The sequence below is a fragment of the Oncorhynchus masou genome, chromosome 25 (genome assembly GCF_036934945.1).
Source record: "Oncorhynchus masou masou isolate Uvic2021 chromosome 25, UVic_Omas_1.1, whole genome shotgun sequence".
NCBI classification, from domain to species: domain Eukaryota; kingdom Metazoa; phylum Chordata; class Actinopteri; order Salmoniformes; family Salmonidae; genus Oncorhynchus; species Oncorhynchus masou.
Window position 1 is genome coordinate 48,244,629 of NC_088236.1, and position 25,308 is coordinate 48,269,936.

Genomic DNA, 25,308 nt, shown 5'->3' on the forward strand with positions numbered 1-25,308 from the left:
CACACACACACCCTCTGCCAAACTTGTCTGTTTCTTTCCATTCCTGTTCTTGAGGGTGTGTTAATATTTGTGTGTGTGTGCGTGTGTGCATACAATCTCCTTTACCACTAGTTTTGTCTCCTCTCCAGGTTAATCACTATCCAGGTAGTCTCATATTTGAGACGGAAAATAACCAGCAAGTCAGCTCCTGGACAACAGAAATTAAAGAATGTATCAACAGGTGAGGGACACGGCACACTGTAATGTTATCAGTACACTAGTTATTTAACATGCTACTCTCCCTCCCCATTTATTTTGTATTTTCTTCATCTCGCTTTATTCCATGTGTTCTGTGGATGTGTGAGTGTGTTTCTCTGTGTGTATGTGTGGGGAGCTATGTGTCAGGCGCAGCCGTGTGAAAGAGGAAGTGTGGGGGAGGTCTGAGTCTCAGTGGGGGAATCTCAGGACCTTTCTCATTTCTGCAGATGTCTGGAATTCTCCATCTCGCTTCCCCTCCCGAGACTCTGGTTTTCAGTCCAGCACTGCTTCAGCCCTGCAGCCCCCATGCCCCAAGGCCTTACACACACACACACACACACACACACACACACACACACACACACACACACACACACACACACACACACACACACACACACATATTTAAAATGATAATCTTCTTGCTAATGGTTGGACCCCCTTTTATTGGGGCGCCAAACATTAAACTTCTATCTCAGTCTAGCAAATACAGCACTGCCTTCTATCACAAGCTAGCTACTGTAGCTGTCGGAATTGCTGACAAAGGCTTATGAATGTGTCAGAGGTACAATACTTATGTCAGTCTCATGCATTTCTCTTATGCAGTATTGACACAGTTTTGTGACACTTTTGTCATCAAAATGGACACCCTGTAAAATGGTTGAAGTGTGCAGGGAATGGTGAGCTATTGACCCTGATAGTGCTGTTATTTCCTATTTCGGATGATAGGATCGTGCTCTCTATCCATGGCATAGCTGCTCTTTCAACATGTATGTTATCAAGCTGTTCCAAATCAGGCAGTTAGTCACAGTACACAAGATTGTAGTCAAGATTGTATGAGTGTGCACATTCATGAGTTTGCTCATGTGTGCATCTATTTTTAGTGTGTGTGTGTGTGTGTGTGTGTCAGAGAAATATATAGAGGCTTCGTCTTTCTCCCTCTGGGTGGAGGACCTGTGAATATGTATGAGGAGGAAAAACTCCATCTCTCTTACTCTCTTTCACAGACAGACAGTGTGTGTCACAGTGTGTGTGATATTGGGGGTGGCGTGGAGGTATCACGTACAATAACACTAGCATTTTCAAGATTTACTGTAACAAGACATCCTTCCTGACCGAGCCCCGACGCTTTTGTGTGCCTCCGTCCTGCTGCTTCCTGTAGACTTGATGGCCCCCATCCCTCTCTCCCGCTTCCTCTTTCTTTCGTTCTTTCACTTCTCCCCTAGTGTAACCACAACTCCAATGCTCCCGTTAGTGGTTTATATGATTGAATAAGCAGATTGTTGGATTAATATTGACCTAGTGTGATATAAATGTTTACTTTCTTGTGAGTAATGCAGTATCTTTAGGAGAGGCCAATGCACATACTGATAGGATGCATGGGGAGTGAGTAGCTCCGTTTTGTACCCTCAAAACTGTGATTCTATGTAGAAGTTAGACAATATTGTTTAAATTAAGCCTCTAAAGTCAAAAGATCAATATATGCCCAAGCAACTGGAGGAGAGTGAGCGGTCAGTTATATACAGCCACGAACCAATCTGTGTTAAGCGACGCCAACAAGCCATGGCTTCCGACAAAAAGACAAAGAACAACTTGGAGATGCAAATGAGAGCAACGAACGGCTAAAGGATATCCAGGAAAACATAGCCAAAATGCTCTCAACGCTCCCCAAAACAAGCAAACTCTTAAAATCTGTTGTTAAAGAAGTAGATTTACTCAAAAGGAAAGTAGAGTCTATCGTCAGATATGCATATGCAGGAGGAGCGTGGACGAATAGGACAACAAAAATGGCCTTCTGGAAACAGAAGAACTCTAAATATCTTCATGGTATGGGAACACAGAGGATGGTGTTCACAAGTGCTGATGAAGCCCTGAACAGGCTGCAGTAAGCCTTTCCAGTTTAAAGAGAGCCCAATGCCCTGAGAAGGAAAAAGCAGAAAAAAGTGGTAAGCACACTAGGCTACAAACAATTATGCCCACGACCATCTTATCGTAAGTTGAGAAAATATTATTTCCCTCTCTCTCTCCCCCCCCATACAATCTAGACTCCATTGTCTCCAAGTAACTTATCTAGGAAGTAACAATATAATTAGTCAATGCCAATGAGATACATGGTCATTGAAAAGACATGAAAAGACAATATAAAAAAGGAATTGTAAACCGGGTGCTTCGAGCCCTGAATCTGGATTGGCTGAAAGACATGGTACATCAGACCGTATACTATGGGTATGACAAAGCAAATCGTGTTACAAATCGTGTTACTGGTCTAATTACGCTAGTAATTGGCTAAGGGATGAACCAAGGCACTCCGAGTTGCGCCGGGCATAAGAACAACCCAAATACCACACCTCATCGGGCCTCATTGCTTAAATATAGCATGTACAGTACCAGTCAAAAGTCTGCACACCTACTCATTCCAGGGTTTTTCTTTATTTTTTTACTTTTTTCTACATTGTAGAATAATAGTGAAGACGTCAAAACTATGAAATAAGACATATGGAATCACGTAGTAACTAAAAAGGTGTTAAACAAATCAAAAATATATTTTACATTTGAGATTCTTCAAAGTAGCCACCCTTTGCCTTGATGACAGCTTTGCACACTCTTGGCATTTTCTCAACCAGTTTAACCTGGAATTATTTTCCAACAGTCTTGAAGGAGTTCCCACATATGCTGAGCTTTTTCTTCACCCTGCGGTCCAACTGATCCTTAACCATCTCAATTGGGTTGTGGTCGGGTGATTATGGAGGCCAGGTCATCTGATGAAACACTCCATCACTCTCCTTGGTCAAATACCCCTTATACAGCTTGGAGGTGTGTTGGGGAGCATATGGTTGTCGAACACTTAACCACATCTGCTGACAATCTCTTTTTCTTGCAAGAGTTACATTTAAAAAAAAAGAGAGAAATGTATTATTTAAAGAGGAGCTGGATTGGAGAGGCACATGCTGCCACCTACTGTAGTAACAGTAGAGGTGTACGCATCCTGATAAATGAGAATAAATGGGAATGGTATTAAGTCCAAAAGTTATGGTCGAACCTAGAAAGTTAGCTGAACAAAAATGTAAATGCAACATTCAACAATTTAATTTTAAAATGCAGTTGTTCATTGTCCGTATCTTATAACTGCCCATACCATAACCCCACCGCCACCATGTGTCACACTGTTCACAATGTTGACATCTGCAAACTGCTTACCCACACGATGCCATACATTTGGTCTGTGGTTTTGAGGCCGGTTGGACATACTGCCAAATTCTCTAAAACAATGTTGGCGGCGGCTTATGATAGAGAAATTAACATTCTCTGGCAACTGCTCTGGTGGACATTCCTGCAGTCAGCATGCCAATTGCACACTCCGTCAAAACTTGAGACATCTGTCGCATTGTGTTGTGTGACAAAACTGCACATTTTAGAGTGGCCTTTTACTGTGCCCAGTACAAGATGCACCTGTGTAATGATCATGCAGGTTAATCAACTTCTTGATATGCCACACCTTTCAGGTGGATGGATTATCTTGGCAAATGAGAATCGCACTCTAACACAGATGTAACCACAATTGTGCACAATATTTGAGAGAAATAAGCTTTTTATGTGAGTATGAGAAATGTCTGGGATCTTTTATTTCAGCTCATGAAACATGGGACCAACACTTTACATATTGCATTTATATTTTTGTTCAGTATACAATGTACACTTACTTTTAATCCATCTGTCTGCATATTTCAAGACATGGCATATGGGGTTGTCATGAGATACCCAATGGGCTAAATCCCTAGCAAACACAGGTGATTAATCAAATTGCATTCTATACTGAAGATCATGATTAGGTGATTATTGGAGTCAGGTGTGTTAGCTGGGGCTGAGGCAAAACTGTGACACCAATCAAGCACTCTCGAGGCCTGGAATTGCCTTGGCGAGATGATTCTCTTCTCATCACTCATCTTGAAAAGATGTATCAATCAGTCCGCCATCATTAACGCAGTGGAAAAATCAAATTATTTATTTACATAGTACATTTCAGCCTTGTGCAGTTGATGGCAGCATCATGTCAAGAAGGATGGGCTAACATTTTAGCCCAGTCTGGATTGGCTGCTGCTAACTGAAGTCATTGTTTATTACACAGGTCTGGCAGCGTGGATTTGGAGCTCCTAACCTACCCTGTGGACAATGCTGCGATGGCCAAACGGAGAGGGAACTCCGAGTCAGGGAGTCAGGGTGGGTGTCAGGGACAGGAAGGGTCGGACCCCAACCTGGAAGTGTGTAACAATTAATATCTGAGGATGATATTGTATCTTTATGTTTGAAATTACGCTGTAGTGGTTGGCCCAGTCACTTGTAACTGTTTGAGGAGTTGTGGGTATGATTCCTGCATGGGCTGCATGTATATCTTATGACCATTCCGGCAGGGCGACAGGTAGCCTAGGGGTTAGTGTTGGACCAGTAACAGAAAGGTTGGTGGTTTGAATACCCGAGTCAACAAGGTAATCAGTATTTGTCGATTTTCCCTTGAGCAAGGCAATTAACCCAAATTTGCTCTAAACGACTATACTACACCATACTACTATGGCTCACCCTGTTAAACAACAAATTTCACTGCAACTATCCAGTGGGTGTCCCCCCAAAAGATGAGCTATTTGTGTATCAAAGGGTCTGCTAAATGACCATGTTACATTCTATTCTTACACTTCCCTTGTTGTCCCCCCACTAGGAACTGCGACCTTTGCCCTCTCGGAGCAGGTGTTCCATAAGACTGACCACTTCCTGCGTTCATACCCCTGGTTCCACGGGCCAATCTCGCGGGTCAAGGCGGCCCACCTGGTCCAGAACTTGGGCCTGGAGGGCCATGGAGTTTTCCTAGTGAGGCAGAGTGAGACTCGCCGCGGAGACTACGTCCTCACCTTCAACTACCAGAGCAAGGCCAAGGTGGGGTGCACACACCTTGGATCTACCATAGGTTCTAGAAGAATACCTTCTTAGTTTTTGATTTTATGAAGATGTCTGAATAAAAGCATCATTGACATTGTTGTTCATGTCGATGTATCTCCCTCCGCCTCTCTCTTTCTGCAGCACCTGCGTCTGTCTCTAACAGAGTGGGGTCAGTGTAGGGTGCAGCACCTGCGCTTCCCATCCGTCATGGACATGCTCAGTCACTTTCGCCTCTACCCCATACCCCTGGAGTGTGGCACTGCCTGTGACGTCACCCTCTCAAGCTTCGTGGTGGCTAACTCCCAAGGTGAGCCCTCGTCACTGACCCCTGACCTACACTGGACACAAACACCCGCCCCCACCAATACTTTTGAACTTAGGGCTACTGCTAACACTTAACATTACATAAATGTCTTTTTTTTAAATGCACACAAAGAAAATACAATTTTATTATAGATGTGCCATAAACAACTACTTGGATATTAAGTATATGGGAATCCGCACAGGATGTTACAAGTGAAATCCTTTATGTCAGCATAAATAATGTTATGTCATTGTGTCCTCTCTCTCAGGTCAGATTTCAGCTGCTGTTCTGGTTCCCTTCTCCCTGAACTGCTGGAGTTCCGAGCCCAGCCTGGCCCACTGCAGCCCAGCCACCTGCCCCAGCCTGCTCCCCTCAGCAGGCCCCTCTCCAGGCCCCCTGCCCCAGCCCGGACACCCTCATCTATACACCGCTCCCCTCTCAGACCTCCCTACCTCGGGTCCCCTGCGTCGGAGCGAGTCGGTGGGCCGCAGACCCCTACTGCGTCACCCCAACCCCCACCCACCCTTTACTCAGCAAGACTCCGACTACGAACTGGAGCCAGACAGGGGCCGCAAGCGGGCCATCGACAACCAGTACATGTTCCTCTGACCGGCCGACTCCCTTTCTCGCTGTCACAGCCAGCCCAGAGGTCACCGCAAAACTCCAAGCAAGTGCCAGATGGACTCATGATTGAATGTGTATGCCCAAGTTGAGGTCTGTTTCATGGTGGGGGTGACAGAGTTCATTATGAATGTATTTTTAGGAAAGTGTTTAATATTGTTATATGATTATTCTCATTTTATAAAGCGGATGTCGTTGTTTTAAGGGATATTGCTACATGGGAGTGAGTGGTGCTGATGTGGAAGGTCTTCCCTCAGGCAGGGGAGGGGGGCACCCTCACTGCCTCTCCCTCCCCTTTTAATAGGGGTCTGTTTAAGGGCCCTGAAGCGTTGGGCAACACTCCCTCCCCTCCACACACACACTCCATTTTATAGTGTATTCTAATGATACCCTGTGTATTTGAAATGCACACATTCTGTACATTGTGTATTTTAATTCGCTATTTTAGTTGGAAAACCGAAGGTTCCTTTTTCAACACCTAACAAACTGTGTGGAGCCTTCCACGTAGGTTTGGTTCAGTCTCACTGTTGGGGTATGTATTGACGTCAAACCTCCCGAGACGGGACTGAACAAGGGAGTTAACCCCATAAAGAAAGAGGTTGAGAGGGGACACACCCTATTCTAGAGTCCCTGTTCCCCTCCACAGCCTCGACTCTCAAGCCCTGTGCACAACTCTTATATAATACATTTCACACAATATTCGCGATACAACACTTTGTCTGCCCAAAAATGTTTACACAACCATTGTGCAAAACTCTGTTGTATCACAAGCATTGTGCCTGTATTGTACAACTTAAATGTGTATGGGGCAAAATATTAACATGTTAATTTCCTGTTAGCGTTAAAGTCCTTACCTTCATAGCATTAACTTCTTTCATCTTAACATTGTTCTCTCCAGCTCTACGACTCAAGGACAAAGCTGGACCTTTCTGAAGGCATTTGTTTTCTGCTAGTTAAATGTTTCACTTCTATGGTTTCTTAATCAGCAAGCTCTTGAAAGAGACAAACGTCACCAAAGAAAATGTGAGGAAAAGACTGCACTCCCTTGCTTTTTACTAAGAACCCTCGTGTGCATGGCCCCTTAACACATTTTATGTAAGCAACCGTTCTGGTGTACATTTTTGTTTATTAATTAAACTTTCTTTAACATACCAGTACCCATCACTTTTCATGTATGGACACCTTCTTTCCCAACACTAACTTAGCAGTGAAACCTTAATCATTGAGTTGTACAGCTTATCCCCTAGAAGTCCTACAGTATTTATGGTCATGTTTATTTCTTATCATAGAAGGGCTTTCTGTTTTTAAGAAATGCACAAAGGCATGTTTATTTCCTTTTTAAATGACCAGGACGTCGACTTGCCATGAAAGGAGATGTCTTTTTCATTGCATGACCCAGCTAAAAATCTATCAAGGAATTTTACAATAGTTTTTAATCAGGTACCTTCCGATATTGAAACTGACTTCGTCAAAGGTTAGACAATTGCAGACAAGTATGGTTTGTTTCCTGTGCTTAAATTGAAACTAATCCCAAACCCCAATCTGTTCTGCAAATGCGTAAGGAAAGCAACGGTATCATTGACTTATCAGTCCCTTTGACCTGTAGCCAGACTGTGCCTTGCCTGAAAACTGCTGTTGCTTTGAACCTCAGGGCGTGATGTGTTTGAACTTATTGCAATAAATGAGGTATTTCCAATAATTTAGCCTATGGCACATTGAACGCTTTATATTATAGCTTAACCTGTACATTGTCTTTGCACTCAATCATATTGGGAAAACAAATCACACCAAGAGTTCTGGCAAGCTTAGTGCATTCCACTACTGTAGACAGGTGTTGAAGAGTGAGCAACACCAGTCTGTCTGCACATATCAGGTTAGTTTTATACTCCAATGGCCCCAACGTACCTCAGGCCCATGTATTAGAACATTTGCTGACATGCATTTATTTTGCCCGGTCAGTCAAGCCATCTGCCATTGTTCAAGTTCAACTGATTTAATGTGTCTTCTCAATACTGTTATGTTATGTATTAGCACTAAACATTCCATTAAACCAAAGCTTTCCATCTGTCAATCTTTGATCAATTGTTACATTTCCCTAAGTTATATCAACTGTATATTTGACTTTTGTACTATAAAGCTAACCCCAAAAAATTTACCTACAAAAAAGCTTGTTTTTCTGCAAATATTACTTAAGTCTCTGACATTGGACATAGGTATAAAACAGCATTGTATGGCTCCTGCACATAGCCCTATAATGCTTTCATCGGTCCAGTCCTTTCAGATCTGTGAACAGAGGGGGCTGGGGTTCAAATAGAACTGGGATGTGAAAGTGAGTGAACCAAGAGACGTGAAACATGAGCGTTGTTTATACCTGGTGGCAACCTGCATCCTGATCTCATTCACATTCTGCTGACATTAAGACCAGTATAGACTCACCTCCAGAAGTAGTCAGGGATACATTGATTTGTTGAATGAAAGCAGTGGGCAGAGCTTACTGACAGGTCAGGTGGTGGAGTTTACAGGTGAGCGTCAAATAAAGGCCTTTAAGGATGGTAGGTTGGAGGGCGATAATTATTCTAAATGACTTACTGAGCAGCCTTATCTATGCTGGTGCAGTGTACTAGGCTAGGTCACCGGTTCTAATCTCGCAGATATATTTTTTAAGGATGGTCATATCATTATACCACCCTCAAATCAACGGATAGGGACCAGAAAGTCACAAATTCCTGCCGATGCCCGTTCTTACGTGTGAACCTTGCTTGGCCATTTGCAACTGACTTTGGACCAATTTAACTACAATGCATATTTACTGGAAATTAAATTGTAAATCGTATCTGTCAAGGCCACTGACAAACCTAACCTTTTTTTAGACAATGAATGGCATTACAAAATTAACACATGATTATACATTTAACGCAAAAAAACACTGCCAATACAGCTGTTTAAAAAAAAAAAAAAGAGTTTATTTTCCCCCCAAATGTTAAATTATTTATATTATCTACAAAGTAAAAGTTACATAATGGTCAGGTGAGAAGTGGGATCACTTTAGCCATCATAATTAATAATGTTTGTCCTTTAGGCCAAACTTATTAATTACAGGAAGATTTTAATTAGTTTTAGTTTGGTTAAAACCTGTTCTGAAGTCTTGAATGCAGCAGCTGTTAAACAGTAACACTGTTTAAGTAGGAAGAATTTCCATATCAAGGTGCAGATCATTTTATCTTTCTCTCAATTGGCAAGCTGAATCAAGTTTCATTAGAGACCCTCTGCAGGTTTCTTAAAAGGTGTGTGTGGGGAAGAGAGAGTGTATCCTTTGTTATTAATCAAACTCTTAATCAATGCAACAACCTGTGGAACATTCTTTATGACTGGGAGAGGAAAGCATATGTGTAGTAGCATGACGAGAGATCTGTGTCAAGACCCTTGAAGAGAGCGAGGGCTGGATAAGGGGTCCATGTTCTCAGTAGCACCCTCCACAGCTGCTACTGATGGTGCTGTTGCACTGGAGGGACACAAAACGGAGGAAATCAGTGAAATTGCCCAGTCGTGGTTAGAATATTTATCATCAAATTTGATTTGTCACATGCACCGAATACAACAGTTGTAGACCTCACCGTGAAATGCTTACTTACAAGCCCTTAACCAACAATGCAGTTCAAGAAAGAGCGTTTAAAATATTTACTAAATAAAGTAAAGTAAAAAATTCTAATCAATCAAAAAGTAACACAATGTACATAACAATAACGAGACAATATACCGGGGGTACAGTTTAGTCGAGGTAATTTTCTAAAGTGACTATGCATAGATGATAAACAGCGAGAAGCAGCAGTGTAAAAACAAAGGGGGGGGGGGGGGTCAATGCAAATAGTCCGGATGGCCATTTCATCAGTTGTTCAGCAGTCTTATGTCTTGGGGGTAGAAGCTGTTAAGGAGCCTCTTGGTCCATTTCAGCTAAATGTATCATTAACGATAAGGCTGGGGAAAATTAGATCAAACATTGACGTGATGAACAAACATATTTGTCCCAATTTAATACTTGTAAGTGTGTTTAGTTGAACAAGCAGTACAGAGACATCGGTCAGGTGATTAGAAGAGTCCCGCCCCCGAGGCATATAGGGATGGGGTTATGTAGAGATGTACCTTGGGGGTGTGCCAAGTAAGAGAAGTGTGTAGTGGAGGACACTGGGATGGGGTTGAGGGCATTCTGGGGGAGTTGGGGACCGCCTGGCTGCTGGGTGGCCATCAGCATCATCTGAGGGTGGCCAGGGTGGGAGGGAACCATCCCAGACTGCATATGGGCCTAGGAGGAAGAGAAAGCGAGAAAGAGAGAGAGAACATTAGTAGAAAGAGATACATACAACTGTTACTGACTCCATAAAAAGGTTTTGTGTTTTTGTTCCTGGGACCACTAACCTGTTCATATAGTATGTTCTCAGAGTGAAGTGAAGGGCTTCTGAAGGTGGAGCTCACCTGCTGCATGTGGGCCATATGGGAGGGGTTGTAGCCGTGCTGCATCTGCTGGGGGTGGAGGTAGACTGCCTGCTGGGCCGAGGGGAAGCTGCCCTGGGGGGACTGGGGGTTGGTCCCCGGGGTCATGGAGGGCGGGGTGGGGGCCAGGGCCTGGTACATCTGCTGCTGGGGCTGGTTGCCCATGTGCAGGGCCTGGGCGGCTGCAGCCTGGTGCTGTTGGACGGGGCTGGGAGCCGGGTGGTTTCCCCCATGCTGCCCGCCCTGCTGGGCCTGGCCTGTGGGCGTGGCCGAGGGTTGGGGGTGCTGGTACTGCTGCGGCATGGGGCCTTGTGACACTGGAAGCACAAAACAAAGACTGGGTTATTGGCATGGACCAGATTGAATGTAGAGTGTTTGTTTTACCACAAGAAAGTTATCTAAACATACATTTTTTTTTAAACTGGGGTGAGTATGCAATGCTATTACAATGTAGCTAATTTTGTTCTGGGTGCCAAGATAAAGTACACAAAGACAGAAGACTAAACAAAGTGACAATAGAGTGACACACAGAGTGAGGTGGTGTGGGGGGGGCGTTGCTTACCATACATGGTGTGAGTCTGCTCGCCATACTGGGTGGTGGAGGAGACCAGCTGGCCGGGCTGGCCGTGGTTGGGAGGGGCCATCATCCTGGCCTGACTCTGCATCACCGGGCTGAACACATGCTGGGCCTGGGGGGTGGGGGGGACACACATTGCTTGTGCCCTATTCACAATACACTGCTAATGACTTAAAGGCATACATGCCAATCTTTTGTGATACCTTTATGGACCATGGAAAGCTGTGAGTCGAGTTGTAATTTTGGCAGATTGTTACCTGTGACTGGTAGTGGGGCATCTGGTGCATCAGTTGCTGGCTGGTAAACTGCTGTGGGCTGCAAGTGAAGTACTGGGCTGAATAGGTGGGGCTTTGGGCCACAATGGGCGGCCCCGCGGCTTGGGCTGGGTGCATCATTGTGGGTGTGCCCTGGGGGTGGTGCTGGTCTGACCTCTGCTGGGGCATGTTGGCTACTGCAGCAGCCAGTGGAACACAACATCCAGGATTACAGGAAAGTTGAAGTTGGAAGTTTACATACACTTAGGTTGGAGTCATTAACACTCATTTTTCAACCATTCCACAAATGTCTTGTTAACAAACTATAGTCTTGGCAAGTCGGTTAGGACATCTACTTTGTGCATGACACAAGTAATTTTTCCAACAATTGTTTACAGACAGATTATTTCATTGTATCACAATTCCAGTGAGTCAGGGGTTTACATACACGAAGTTGACTGTGCCTTGAAACAGCTTGGAAAATTCCAGAACATGATGTCATGGCTTTAGAAGCTTCTGATTCACATTATTTGAGTCAATTGGAGGTGTACCTGTGGATGTATTTCAAGGCCTACCTTCAAACTCAGTGCCTCTTTGCTCGACATCATGGGAAAATCAAAAGAAATCAGCCAAGACCTCAGAAAAAAGCATTTATAGACCTCCACAAGTCTGGTTCATCCTTGGGAGAAACTTCCAAACGCCTGAAGGTACCACGTTCATCTGTACAAACAATAGTACGCAAGTATAAACACCATGGAACCACGCAGCCGTCATACTGCTTAGGAAGGAGACGTGTTCTGTCTACTAGAGATTAACGTACTTTGGTGCAAAAAGTTAAAATCAATCCCAGAAGAACAGAAAAGGATGATGTGAAGATGCTGGAGGAAACAGGTACAAAAGTATCTATAGCCACAGTAAAACTAGTCCTATATCCACATAACCTGAAAGGCCGCTCAGCAAGGAAGAAGCCACTGCTTCAAAACCGCCATAAAAAAAATCCAGACTATGGTTTACAACTGCACATGGGGACAAGGATCGTACTTTTTGGAGAAATGTCCTCTGGTCTGATGAAACAGAAATAGAACTGTTTGGCCATAATGACCATCGTTATGTTTGGAGTAAAAAGGGGGATGCTTGCAAGCCGAAGAACACCATCCCAACCGTGAAGCACAGGGGTGGAAGCATCATGTTGTGGGGGCGCTTTGCTGCAGGAGGGACTGGTGCACTTCATAAAATAGATGGCTTCATGAGGAGGGAAGATTATGTGGATATATTGAAGCAACAGCTCAAGACATCAGTTAGGAAGTTACAGCTTGCTCGCAAATGCCTCTTCCAAATGGACAATGACCCCAAGCATACTTCCAAAGTTGTGGCAAAATGGCTTAAGGACAACAAAGTCAAGGTATTGGAGTGGAAATCACAAAGCCCTAACCTCAATCCCATAGAAATTTGTGGGCAGAACTGAAAAAGCATGTATGAGCAAGGAGGCCTACAAACCTGACTCAATTACACCAGCTCTGTCAGGAGGAATGGGCCAAACGCACCTTGGGAAGCTTGTGGAAGGCTACCCGAAACATTTGACCCAAGTTAAACAATTTAGAAAGCAATGCTACCAAATACTAATTGAGTGCAAGTAAACTTCTGACCCACTGGGAATGTGATGAAAGAAATAAAAGCTGAAATAAATCACTCCACTATTATTCTGATATTTCATATTCTTAAAATAAAGTGGTGACCTAACTGACCTAAGACAGGGAATTTTTATGAGGATTAAATGTCAGGAATTGTGAAAAACTGAGTTTAAATGCATTTGGCTAAGGTGTATGTGAACTTCCGACTTCAACTGTATGTGCACGGGGGTTCACAGCCTTCTTAAATTCAATATTAGCCTACAGTACTGAATTTACCCTATGACATGGTCTCCAAAAGCACTGTTAATCAGAGCAGCTCCCCAGCAGTTCGCTTCCCAGCAGACTAGACAGCAATATCTAACACCGCTACGACCCCATGCAGGCCAGGTGTTAAACAAAAAATGTACCTGCACACGTGATCTTATTCTCTTTTGACTCCATCCATTCGACTCCATATGTATTTGTGTGTCGGACATACCCAGATGCTGAACTGTGCAATTAGTGAAGACAGGGACAGACAGCATTGGCAGTGAGCATTCTCACCTTTACCTGGTCTGTAGGGCTTGGACTGGCTCACCGTCATATGAGGCATCTGGACATGGTACATGGCTGGAGACTGAGAGATGAGATCAGAAGCAAACGTTTAGCCAACTGAAACCTTGCATTGATTCTCCGCCCCCCACCCTTTCAACTTTTGACTCCCTTCTCATCCACCCTCACTCCTTGTTCACAGCATGCCGTGTGGACTTGAAGTGAGAAGAAAGGTTGGCTGGGCAATTACCTTAGGCCACATGGATACAGTGCAGCTGTCCACCAATGGGTTCCAACATAGCCCATTTACTAACCTGGATGACCATGCACTTCTTATTCTATATCTATCTGCAAACATTAATGCAGGCTTATCAAATAAAGACGTGAGAATTGCTCTGCATTGCGTCAGTGTTCGTAAACTCTGAGCAAGAATGGCATAATACTAGTCATATTGTTCTAGGCCTGGGAGAAAGAGTTAGTATGTCACTTAAGAAAGCTGTTAAAACAAGAATGAGGTTAAGTTCTTGATAACAACTGTAGCCAATTGCAATAACAAATTGGCAAACCAACATCTGATGAGACATTTTCAAGCAAGCAAAACATCTCATACGGATTTTGGCAAAAAAGGTAAGAAACAAGTAGATAGCTGAAGAAATGCACAAACCTTCCAGATAATGCTTTTCTAATGGAGAGAGAGGAAAGGGAGAAAAGAAAAAAAAGAACCATTCTTTAGTTGCTCGTTTTTTTTTCTTTAACCAGAAATGATTCTCTGAACTCAAATGACCAATGTTGGATTACCAACAATTTCTTATAGCAAATTCAAAACCAAAATATATTTTAGAACAATAAATCACTTAGCGACAGCGACTCCAGAGAAATCACAATCACAAGATTATATATTTCACAACAGATTAACTTGTCTCACAAACTGCATTCACTCAGAGCTCTACATTACTTCCAACTACCCTATAACAAAACACTTATCTTCAAGGCTACACAAAAGTTTAAAAATGAGAGATTCATGTCAGAGAAAACATTAATTCAACCTCGACTTGAACCAACCTAAAGACTCTGGAAATGTCACAAACCAAAATAGACAAGCAATAGGCTACTGTACATGACTTCACACACGATGAGTTTATGGCTGTGGAATGGTGATGACCGGTCAAAGTGGGGAATGGTGAAACGGTGACCAGACAGGCCCTAACAAGTGCATGCCACAACTGCATATCCAAATTCAGCTGGACCACACAAATACACCCCCCCCCCCATTTCTTCCTGTTGCATGATACATTCCTTGCAAGGAGAGATGCAACAGAGAGGAGAGGACAACAGTGAGAGATATGATGGGAAAGGAGGCCAACTAAATATTTTAGAACATCTTCCTTGCTGCTTAGGGACACTGCATGCCAATCATGAACCAATTATCATTCAAGGGTATGTCTGAGCTTCCACAAGTACTCTTCTGAGCTGCAGAGGCATGCAGGTGGGATGGAGAGTGTGTGCATGTGTCTCACCTGAACACCAGGGCTGACAGGGGTCAGAGGGTACATCTGGGGGAAGCAGACCGTCTGGCTGTAGACTTGTTGGGGCTGCTGCACCACGATGGAGGGGCTGGGCTGGCCCTGTGGCCGCGGGGGGGTTGGAGTGGTGGCCGGTTTGTGCTGCAGGCCACACGCACCCACACACACACACACGCACACACACGCACACACACACGACAGGGAAACTCTATAAAAGTCACTACAGCTTAAAAAGGAATGTCTGTCAAGTGGCAAAGTCAAAAAGCAGGATGAGAATAGTTACTCGGGCAGTCAGACAACTAACCTGAGTATTGAACACCCTGGGTTTGAACTCATGGGCATTAGGATTGAGAGTCGACTTTATGATTTGACTGCAGATCGGGAAAAAAAGAACAGTTAAGACAAAATCATTTTTTCCCTCAACGTGAGCAATCTCTTGAGTTCCAGGATGATACATTTTTCGCTGGTCAGTTGTCTTTTTGAGCCACGTTCCGTTATTTGTGCTTACCCTCAAAGAGGCCCATTCTAAAACACCAACTCAAATAGAAATAATGGGAGCAAATACGTGGCCATGATACTCACTCTTTGACTGGCTCCTTTTCTTCTTTGTCCTCAGGCTTGGCCCCTCCGCTGAAGGTGGGTGCAGACGTCTGGACACCCTGCGAGGTCACGTCAGGCCCCCTCTTCTGCTCCGGGGCAGGACAGAGGGTAGAGGAGGATGGTGCTCCAGGGCTGCCTGCCTTGCTGCTCCCGGTGAGGGCCACGTTGCCCTCCTCAGACCCCTCCAAACCCTTGTCCAGAGGAAGCTCCTTGGGCTTCTCTCCCGCGGCATCTGGTGGAGGCTTGGTCATCTGCTCAAACTGTGGATCTGGGTTCGAGCTGGACTGCAACTGAGTGAGAGAAAGAAAGAGAGAAAGAGCGTTTTGATCGCAAGCCGATAGTAAGTCAATTTTCCACCATCATTTTCAAATAAATTCATTAAAAATCCTACAATGTGATTTTCTGGATTTTTTTCTTCTCATTTTGTCTGTCATAGTTGAAGTGTACCTATGGTGAAAATTACAGGCCTCTCATCTTTTTAAGTGGGAGAACTTGCACAATTGGTGCCTGACAATACTTTTTTGCCAAACTGTATCTTGTAAAAGTTTCTATTGCCATTGTCCTGGCAGTAAATGGTGAGGTGCAGCCAGCGAGAGGTAATACAGCAGGGAGGAGTGCGAGTGCCTCTCAAATGTAGGTTGTCCACCCACTCTGCCCACTCTGAAATTGCGCTATGGTGATTAAATTTCTAAAATACATTTTACCAAGACAAATATGATTAACCATGTTGTGAATCGTTCAGTGGGGTCTTTCATTAAGAGCCAGTTTGCGCTGTTCTGTGAAGGGAGTAGTACACAGCGTTGTACGAGATCTTCAGTTTCTTGGCAATTTCTTGCATGGAATAGCCTTCATTTCTCAGAACAAGAATAGACTGACAGAGTTTCAGAAGAAAGTTCTGTTTCTGGCAATTTTGAGCCTGTAATCGAACCCACAAATGCTGATGTTCCAGATACACAACTAGTCTAAAGAAGGACAGTTTTATTGCTTCTTTAATGAGCGCAATAGTTTTCAGCGGTGCTAACATAATTGCACAAGGATTTTCTAATGATCAATTAGCCTTTTAAAATTATAAACTTTGATTAGCTAACACAATATGCCATTGGACCACAGGAGTGATGGTTGCTGATAATGGGCCTCTGTACGCCTATGTAGATATTCCATAACAAAAATCTTCCGTTTCCAGCTACAATAGTCATTTACAACATTAACAATGTCTACACTGTATTTCTGATCAATTTGATGTTATTTTAATGAACAAAACATGTGCTGTTCTTTCAAAAACAAGGACATTTCTAAGTGACCCCAAACTTTTGTATATCAGAAAAAAACGTATTTCGTAACCTAATATATCCGATAATAAGCACCGAGCTCTGTTGCCATAGCTGTGCAGGTTTCGGGCGAACAACTTGAGAATTTTACATTGTTGTTGTGGTTGTCGTCTTTAAAAAGTTATTTCAACAGGTTACAAAAATAAAAATTAGCATGACACGAGCTGAATTCAATAGAAAAGGCTTTGAAAATAAAAAGCTTGTATGCTCAGCATTCCGTTGACATCTCACAGAGATCCGCTTGTTTTTCTGAGAAATATATATATTTTTTAATGGAATTTTAAAGTATGAAAAGCATATACTAAAATACTACATCGTCTCTCAAAATTGATATCCATCTTACCGCTATATTGTTTTATGTCCTGCGGAGAAGATGACGAGTTCAACAGGAAAATGAGCCTGTCAGGTAGTCAGTAGCATTAATTCTTGCACAGAATCCAGCCTAGCAGATATTTTTAACCACTTTTTCTCTGGCCTCCATTGATTTAGTCACCCAAACTCTTGCCATCCTACAAGGGTAAAAACTTTTGAACAGATTATGAAAGAGACATGAGGTTTGACCATTATTTTACCCATTGGTAAAAATAGACGCTTTTGATTGGACACCCTATCCTAACATTCTCAAGAGAACGTCTGCTGAGAATGCACCCAGAACATGAGGGGAGACAGTAGTATGTATATTGAGAAACACCGTAAGATTCTTTGTGACAACCACTGTATTTTACTGTCAATACTTCTTAATGAAGGAAAGTGACACGACAATAAATGCCTGATAGTGAGGACACTTAACTTACCCTAAAATCAACACTAAATTTCTTTAAGTTGTCTATTTGTTTTCTGTGGTCTGGTGCCATGGAGGGGGGTCCTGCAGCGAAAGAGGAAAGAGAGAAATAAAGAGAGAGAGAGGAGACATCGATCATTTCCCCGCTACAGTTTCATTTCAGACTTTGAAATAAAATTTTCCTAAAAAGTGAGCTGTGTCCACGCTGCAGACCTTTAGAGAGGGGTCTGCTGATACTAGGGGGGCTCTCCAGGGGCTTCATGTTCTCCTTGTTGGCCATAGGGGAGTTCTGTCTCGTCTCCTGGACTCGAGACTCTTTTGCTAAAATCGAGGGAAGAAAGAGGAAAAGAGTCATCCTCAGTTCTATCGTTGAGTGCGGCCTAGGAAGCTGCTTTGTTTCGGACGGTTTAGCCTGAGCTACTTAATCACAGCTACTTAATCACAGCAAAGGGGAGTCACAATTTCACCATTGTGTATCAACTCTTCCCAAAATGTTCTACGTATAAAAATGTTTAAGAACAGTCTGCATGGATGTGGAAAACAGACTTACCCTCTAAGGGAGTGGCGGCCATATCCCGGGCAGGGCTAGCAGCAGTGGGTGATGGGGCTGACTGCGTGGTAGCAGGTTCTACGGGGGTGGTCCCAGTTTGGGCCAAGGGGAGGGAGGAAGGGCCAGGGGAGGCCCCGCCCATGCTGTTCTGCCGAGGGGAGCGAGGCCTGTGTGCTTTAGGAGAGAGTAACGAACGCTGTTAACTGAAAGTCACATAGAACTACATCCCTTGCACTTCATAGCCTTCACAGCTACAATACACACGCTATGACCATGCAGTGGGTATTTGAGTAACATTTCTGTACAATCCAAGCTATTTTGTCAGGGGGTACCATTCCCATCCCAATCCTGAGAGACAGAGTGGTCTCTTACCTCCGCTGACCACGGAAGACCAGGTGCCACCGGAAGAGGTGCTGCGGGTTGGAGGGGGCACAGGCACCTCTCCTGGAGCATTGTGGGGGATGAAGTCTACTCCCGGAGGGACTCTACCCCCAGGGGGAACTCTGTGGGTGCGTGGGGTGCGCTGTGTCTTCGGTGACATCCTGGAAGGGCCTGGGGGAGAGAGATTATCGTGAGACATCACATCATTTAGATAGAAGCGGATGTAGGGACTACAATCATCCATTAGTACCAGTAGTGCTCCATCTGTTGGACCAGGGATAGCAGGGACCCCCCTGCCAAAGGTTAAATTAAATTAGCTTTGGGCCTCCGAAGTGGCGCAGCAGTCTAAGGCACTGCTCTGACCCCGGTTCGATCCCGGGCTGTGTCGCAGCCGGCCGTGACCGGGAGAACCATGAGGAGGTGCACAATTGGTCCAGCTTCATCCGGGTTAGGGGAGGGTTTGGCCGGCTGGGATGTCCTTTTCCCATCGCGCTGTAGTAATCTCATAGCAAAGGGTCTGAATACTTATACGTATTTTTTGTTTTTTTGTTTACACATTTGCAAAATTGTATAAAAACCTATTTTCACTTTGACATTATGGGGTAGTGTGTGTAGATTGATGAGGATTTTTTAAAATTATTTTTAGAATAAGGCTGTAACGTAAAATAAAAAAAAGGCAAAAGGGAAGGGGTCTGAATACTTTCCGAATGCACAGTATTAAATGTATTTTCTAACATTTTCACGATGGTAAAACGTTTTCAGTGTAAACTTTAGTGTAAACCTATTTATTTTTCTATAAAATCATCTTTGAGAATAAACAACCACCAGTATAAAAACTAGACAGTCAAAGAGAATCTAAAATTCCCAAAATGTTGTGGAATCAGGTCCCCATTGATTTTGTTATAATATTTGAGTCACTCAGATAGCAAGGCATAAGCCATGGCAAAATGTGTAGAATTCCAGGAAAATTGCTTAAAAACATATACATTTGTCTCTGCACACAAGAGGGCCTAAATTTTTTCGGTTGGAGACCGCACCATTGGCCATGTCCAAACACCCCTCCCGCACCCAACAATAACTGTCACCACTGCTGAAAAAAAGTGCTAGGGGAAACACTGATCATGAATACATACACCATATTTACATTCAACAATACAATGGCCATCAATTCACCCAGTGGATATAAGCACTCACCAGTCTGCCTGACAGCAAGACTTTCACTAGTTTCTGGCGGTTTCAATGCCACACATGGGAGTATTACCGGTGAGTGAGACACACAGAGACTCAGCCCCATGGAGAGACTGCCATGAGTGACCAACACCACACACAATTTACACTACAATGCAATCTGTGTGAGTTGAGGAGAGGGAGAGAGAGAGCGAGAAAGAGAGCACGGGAGAGAAACAGCGAGTGAGAGGAGGAAATGTAGAGGTAGGGTGAAGACAAAAACAACAAAAAATCTCAAAGTCCAAAGCTGTGACTCAAAAGCAGTGTCAGGAGATTAGTGAGCGAAACACTACGAGAGTAGCATAGCTAGCCCAGTGTCAACTTAGTTCAGTGAGCCCAGCGGTGCATGTGGCTCTGTGTTCGCCACTCTGTTGGGAGGGATGTAGCTACCTTCGGAGGACATGCGTCTATTGGGCATAGTGGAGACGAGAGCTGGAGCGCCGTGAGCGGAGGGGTGAGATGAGGGCCGGGAAGCCCGCGAGGGATGTCTGGAGGGAGGCCGGGTGGGTGTGGCCACCCTGGTTGGGAGGGAGGAGGGCCCTGACTGGTAGCAAAAAGGAGGACGCAAGGAGGGAGAAGGGCAGGGAGATGGCCACGAGGTGGTACCTAATAGGGACAATTGAGAAAGCAAAGAAAGAAAGAAGACAAAATATTAAATAATGACAAATAATAGGGATAAGTGGTAAATAGGAGGGATGAGGTCTATGAGGACAAGGAGGGTGATTCAAGGAAAGGCAGAGAATGGTTTAGGTAGAGATAGAAACAGCGTAGCAAAGAAGAAAGAACTCCTGATTTTCTGATGAAAACGGTATAAACTTAAATGGTCAAAGAAACTTAAGCAGGTGCAGAAAAAGAAGGTTCAGGAAGCGAAACTCAATTGACATTCAAATTGTTAATGTGGGACGTAATGAATGAAGGTTTTTTGACAAGAGGATGACCCTTGTCCCTGAAACGCGAGGCCAAACCCATATGGGCAAGTTTTGCAGAAACTGATTAAACATAGGCCTGGACAAACAAGCACGTTCCATGGAGATATTCATTGTCAAAGAAAGGTTTCACATTTTTCAACAAATCACACTGCAGGATTAAATGAGGATTACAGTGTGTTTTGCGCTTTGCACAGTGCTTATTCTGTGTCAGCATAACCTGAATCCTACAGGTGAAAGTCTTAACTAAAATGTTGCATTTCGGGAAAAAGGAAGGGATTTATATTCAAGAAAAACTGTTCTGAAGACTGGTAAGCATACCGGTGAACTGAAAACAAGGAATGCTGAAAACTAGCGATTGGGTAGATTCAAGAGTCTGAGATGGACCCATGCAGGGACAGCCAACGCGATGTCCACACAACTGCCCTCTAACTATAGGATGCCTATAACAACCCATTCACGGTGAGAATCTCAATTGCATTTCCTTGATTCTTCATGCTCTCTCTCCTCACCACCTTCTCAAATCAAATTTTATTGGTCACATACACATTAACACAGACGTTAATGCGAGTGTAGCGAAATGCTTGTGCTTCTAGTTCCGACAATGTAGTAATAACCAACGAGTAATCTAACCTAACAATTCCAAAACTACTACCTTATACACACACACGTGTAAAGGGATAAAGAATATGTACAGAACGGCATAGGCAAGATGCAGTAGATGGTATCGAGTACAGTATATACATATGAGATGAGTAATGTAGGGTATGTAAACAAAGTGGCATAGCTTAAAGTGGCTAGTGATACATGTATTACATAAAGATGCAGTAGATGATATAGAGTCCAGTATATACATGTGAGATGAGTAATGTAGGGTATGTAAACATTATATTAAGTAGCATTGTTTAAAGTGGCTAGTGATATATTTTTACATCAATTTCCATTATTAAAGTGGATGCAGTTGAATCAGTGTGTTGGCAGCAGCCACTCAATGTTAGTGGTGGCTGTTTAACAGTCTGATGGCCTTGAGATAGAAGCTGTTTTTCAGTCTCTCGGTCCCTGCTTTGATGCACCTGTACTGACCTCACCTTCTGGATGATAGCGTGGTGAACAGGCAGTGGCTCGGGTGGTTGATGTCCTTGATGATCTTTATGGCCTTCCTGTGACATCGGGTGGTGTAGGTGTCCTGGAGGGCAGGTAGTTTGCCCCCGGTGATGCGTTGTGCAGACCTTACTACCCTCTGGAGAGCCTTACGGTTGTGGGCGGAGCAGTTGCCGTACCAGGCGGTGATACAGCCCGACTGGATGCTCTCGATTGTGCATCTGTAGAATTTTGGGAGTGCGTTTGGTGACAAGCCAAATTTGTTCAGCCTCCTGAGGTTGAAGAGGCACTGCTGCGCCTTCTTCACGAAGCTGTCTGTGTGGGTGGACCAATTCAGTTTGTCCGTGATGTGTACGCCGAGGAACTTAAAACTTACTACCCTCTCCACTACTGTCCCGTCGATGTGGATAGGGGGGGTGCTCCCTCTGCTGTTTTCTGAAGTCCACAATCATCTCCTTTGTTTTGTTGATGTTGAGTGCGAGGTTATTTTCCTGACACCACACTCCGAGGGCCCTCACCTCCTCCATGTAGGCCGTCTCGTCGTTGTTGGTAATCAAGCCTACCACTGTAGTGTTGTCCGCAAACTTGATGATTGAGTTGGAGGCGTACATGGCCCCGCAGTCGTGGGTGAACAGGGAGTACAGGAGAGGGCTCAGAACGCACCCTTATGGGGCCCCAGTGTTGAGGATCAGAGGGGTGGAGATGTTGTTACCTACCCTCACCACCTGGGGGCGGCATGTCAGGAAGTCCAGTACCCAGTTGCACAGGGCAGGGTCGAGACCCAGGGTCTCGAGCTTGATGGCGAGTTTGGAGGGTGCTATGGTGTTAAATGCTGAGCTGTAGTCGATGAACAGCATTCTCACATAGGTATTCTTCTTGTCCAGATGGGTTAGGGCAGTGTGCAGTGTGGTTGCGATTGCGTCGTCTGTGGACCTATTTGGGCGGTAAGCAGACTGGGATAAGGATTGGTTGAATATGTCCGTAAACACACCAGCCAGCTGGTCTGCGCATGCTCTGAGGATGCGGCTGGGGATGCCGTCTGGGCCTGCAGCCTTGCGAGGGTTAACATGTTTAAATGTTTTACTCACGTTGGCTGCAGTGAAGGAGAGTCCGCAGGTTTTGGTAGTGGGCCATGTCAGTGGCACTGTATTATCCTCAAAGCGGGCAAAAAAGTTATTTAGCCTGTCTGGGAGCAAGACATCCTGGTCCGCAACAGGGCTGGTTTTCTTTTTGTAATCCGTGATTAACTGTAGACCCTGCCACATACCTCTTGTGTCTGAGCCGTTGAATTGTGACTCTACTTTGTCTCTATACTGACGCTTAGCTTGTTTGATTGCCTTGCGGAGAGAATAGCTACAATGTTTGTATTTGGTCATGTTTCCGGTCACCTTACCCTGGTTAAAATCAGTGGTTCACACTTTCAGTTGAATGAGAAGGTCAGAGGTCCCTCCCCTCTGACCTCCTCTAATGAGAAGGAGGCGAGATGACAAGGAATCAAGGAAATGGCTCCCGAGTGGTGCAGCGGTCTAAGGCACTGCATCTCAGCGCAAGAGGCGTGCGTCACTGCAGTCCCTGGTTCGAATCCAGGCCGCATCACATCCGGCCGTAATTGGGAGTCCCATAGGGCGGCGCACAATTGGCCCAGCATCGTCCGGGTTTGGCCGTCATTGTAAATAAGAATTTGTTCTTAACTGACTTTTCTAGTAAATGGTAAAAATCAAAAAATGCAATTGTGGTTCTCTCAGGTTGACCCGACACGCATACTTCCTCTAGCTTTGACAATAGTGCCATTTCATTCTCAGTCATTGTGGTATCATTATTGTTCTGTGCTCTAGGGTACAGGGGGTCCTTACCTCCGTTGACAACCCGCTGGTCGGCTCCAGAACTGGGGCTGTAGTCATGGGGACCTGGCCGCGGAGGTCCGCTGCTGCTCTGGACCAACTTGGGAGAGTTCTGACGACCCACTCCCCATGACATCCCCTCTCTGTTCCTCTGGCCTGGGGGAATGTACTTGTTTTCTCTATGGAGAGATCAGAGACCCAGGTGGACAAGTTACAAACAAATGCAACTGCCACAATGTCAAAGCATAGTTGTGAATTGTTGGAATCCTGCAATAAACCTACAAGCTCTCTTCTGAAATGTCCACAATGGAACAAGAGCTTTAAGACACTGCAGTATGCCAGTATGACTAAATGGACGAGTTACGAGTGACTGTCTGAACATGGCTGTAGAACCTCTTACAACCGGCATTTATCCTAGTGGTTAGAGTGTTGGGCCAGTACCTGAAATGTTGCTGGATTGAATCATCGAGCTGACAAGGTAAAAATCTGTTGTTCTGCCCGAGCAAGCTATTTAACCCACTGTTCCCGGGGCGCCGAAGACGTGGATGTCAATTATGGCAGCCCCCCGCACCTCTCTGATTCAGAGGGGTTGGGTTAAATGCGGAAGACACATTTCAGTTGAATGCATTCAGTTGTACAATTAACTAGGTTTCCACCTTTCCCTTAAGTGTTGGTTCCATATTTCATGAGCTGAAATAAAATGTCCCAGAAATGTTCCATATGCACAAAAACCTATTTCTCTCAAATTTGGTTCACAAATGTGTATACAATGCATAGAATTGAATGTTCCTTTCTCTACCATAAGCCGCCTACAACTTTGTTGGAGGATTTGGCAGTACGTCCAACCGGCCTCACAACCGCAGACGTGTATGGCGCTGTGTGGGTGAGCGGTTTACTGATGTCAACGTTGTGAATAAAGTGTCCTTATGGTGGCGATGGGATTATGGTATGGGCAGGCATAAGCTACGGACAACACAATTGCATTTTATCGATGGCAATTTGAATGCACAGAGATAGAGTGACGAGACCCTGAGGCCCATTGCCCTGCCATTCATCCGCCGCCATTACCTCATGTTTGAGCATGACAATGCACGGCCCATCGCAAAGATCTGTACACAATTCCTGGAAGCTGAAAATGTCCAGTTTCTGGCTTGCATACTTACATGTCACCGATTGAGCATGTTTTGGATGCTCTGGATCGACATGTACGACAGCGTGTTCCAGTTCCCGCCAATATCTATATCAGACCTATATCCATCCTGCCCTGCCTATCTAAGGTCTTCGAAAGCCAAGTCAACAAACAGGTCACTGAGCATCTCGAATCACACCATACCTTCTCCGCTGTGCAATCTGGTTTCCGAGCCGGTCACGGTTGCACCTCAGCCACGCTCAAGGTACTAAACGATATCATAACCTAAGCCATCGATAAAAGACAGTACTGTGCAGCCGTCTTCTTCGACCTTGCCAAGGCTTTCGAC

The 25,308-nt window shown here is 44.5% G+C and overlaps 2 protein-coding genes across 12 annotated transcripts in view; one reads left to right on the plus strand and one right to left on the minus strand.

Moving 5' to 3' along the window:
• The window catches only part of LOC135514426 (SH2B adapter protein 3-like), a 55,044-nt gene extending 47,802 nt beyond the window's left edge, over window positions 1-7,242 (plus strand). For 3 of the 4 annotated variants that reach the window (XM_064937919.1, XM_064937920.1, XM_064937921.1), the window contains exons 4-8: window positions 129-220; window positions 4,364-4,455; window positions 4,949-5,163; window positions 5,308-5,473; window positions 5,739-7,242. In XM_064937919.1, coding sequence (XP_064793991.1) covers window positions 129-220; window positions 4,364-4,455; window positions 4,949-5,163; window positions 5,308-5,473; window positions 5,739-6,079 — 906 coding nt within the window. In that variant the 3' untranslated portion in view covers window positions 6,080-7,242. Of the gene's footprint in view, window positions 1-128; window positions 221-4,363; window positions 4,497-4,948; window positions 5,164-5,307; window positions 5,474-5,738 lie in introns of all 4 variants that reach the window. The other variant, XM_064937922.1, reaches the window with a different exon arrangement.
• Window positions 7,243-9,024: 1,782 nt separating this feature from the next.
• The window catches only part of LOC135514425 (ataxin-2-like), a 32,360-nt gene continuing 16,076 nt past the window's right edge, over window positions 9,025-25,308 (minus strand). The window contains exons 9-24 of one of the 8 annotated variants that reach the window (XM_064937911.1): window positions 23,843-24,009; window positions 20,353-20,568; window positions 18,727-18,906; window positions 18,355-18,528; window positions 18,018-18,125; window positions 17,818-17,888; window positions 15,678-15,985; window positions 15,400-15,466; window positions 15,090-15,236; window positions 14,237-14,254; window positions 13,591-13,657; window positions 11,414-11,607; window positions 11,142-11,268; window positions 10,505-10,896; window positions 10,232-10,391; window positions 9,025-9,593 (exon numbers count right to left, since the gene is read on the minus strand). In XM_064937911.1, coding sequence (XP_064793983.1) covers window positions 9,574-9,593; window positions 10,232-10,391; window positions 10,505-10,896; window positions 11,142-11,268; window positions 11,414-11,607; window positions 13,591-13,657; window positions 14,237-14,254; window positions 15,090-15,236; window positions 15,400-15,466; window positions 15,678-15,985; window positions 17,818-17,888; window positions 18,018-18,125; window positions 18,355-18,528; window positions 18,727-18,906; window positions 20,353-20,568; window positions 23,843-24,009 — 2,416 coding nt within the window. In that variant the 3' untranslated portion in view covers window positions 9,025-9,573. Of the gene's footprint in view, window positions 9,594-10,231; window positions 10,392-10,504; window positions 10,897-11,141; window positions 11,269-11,413; window positions 11,608-13,584; window positions 13,658-14,236; window positions 14,255-15,089; window positions 15,237-15,399; window positions 15,467-15,677; window positions 15,986-17,817; window positions 17,889-18,017; window positions 18,126-18,354; window positions 18,529-18,726; window positions 18,907-20,352; window positions 20,569-23,842; window positions 24,010-25,308 lie in introns of all 8 variants that reach the window. The other 7 variants (XM_064937915.1, XM_064937910.1, XM_064937917.1 and 4 more) reach the window with 7 other exon arrangements.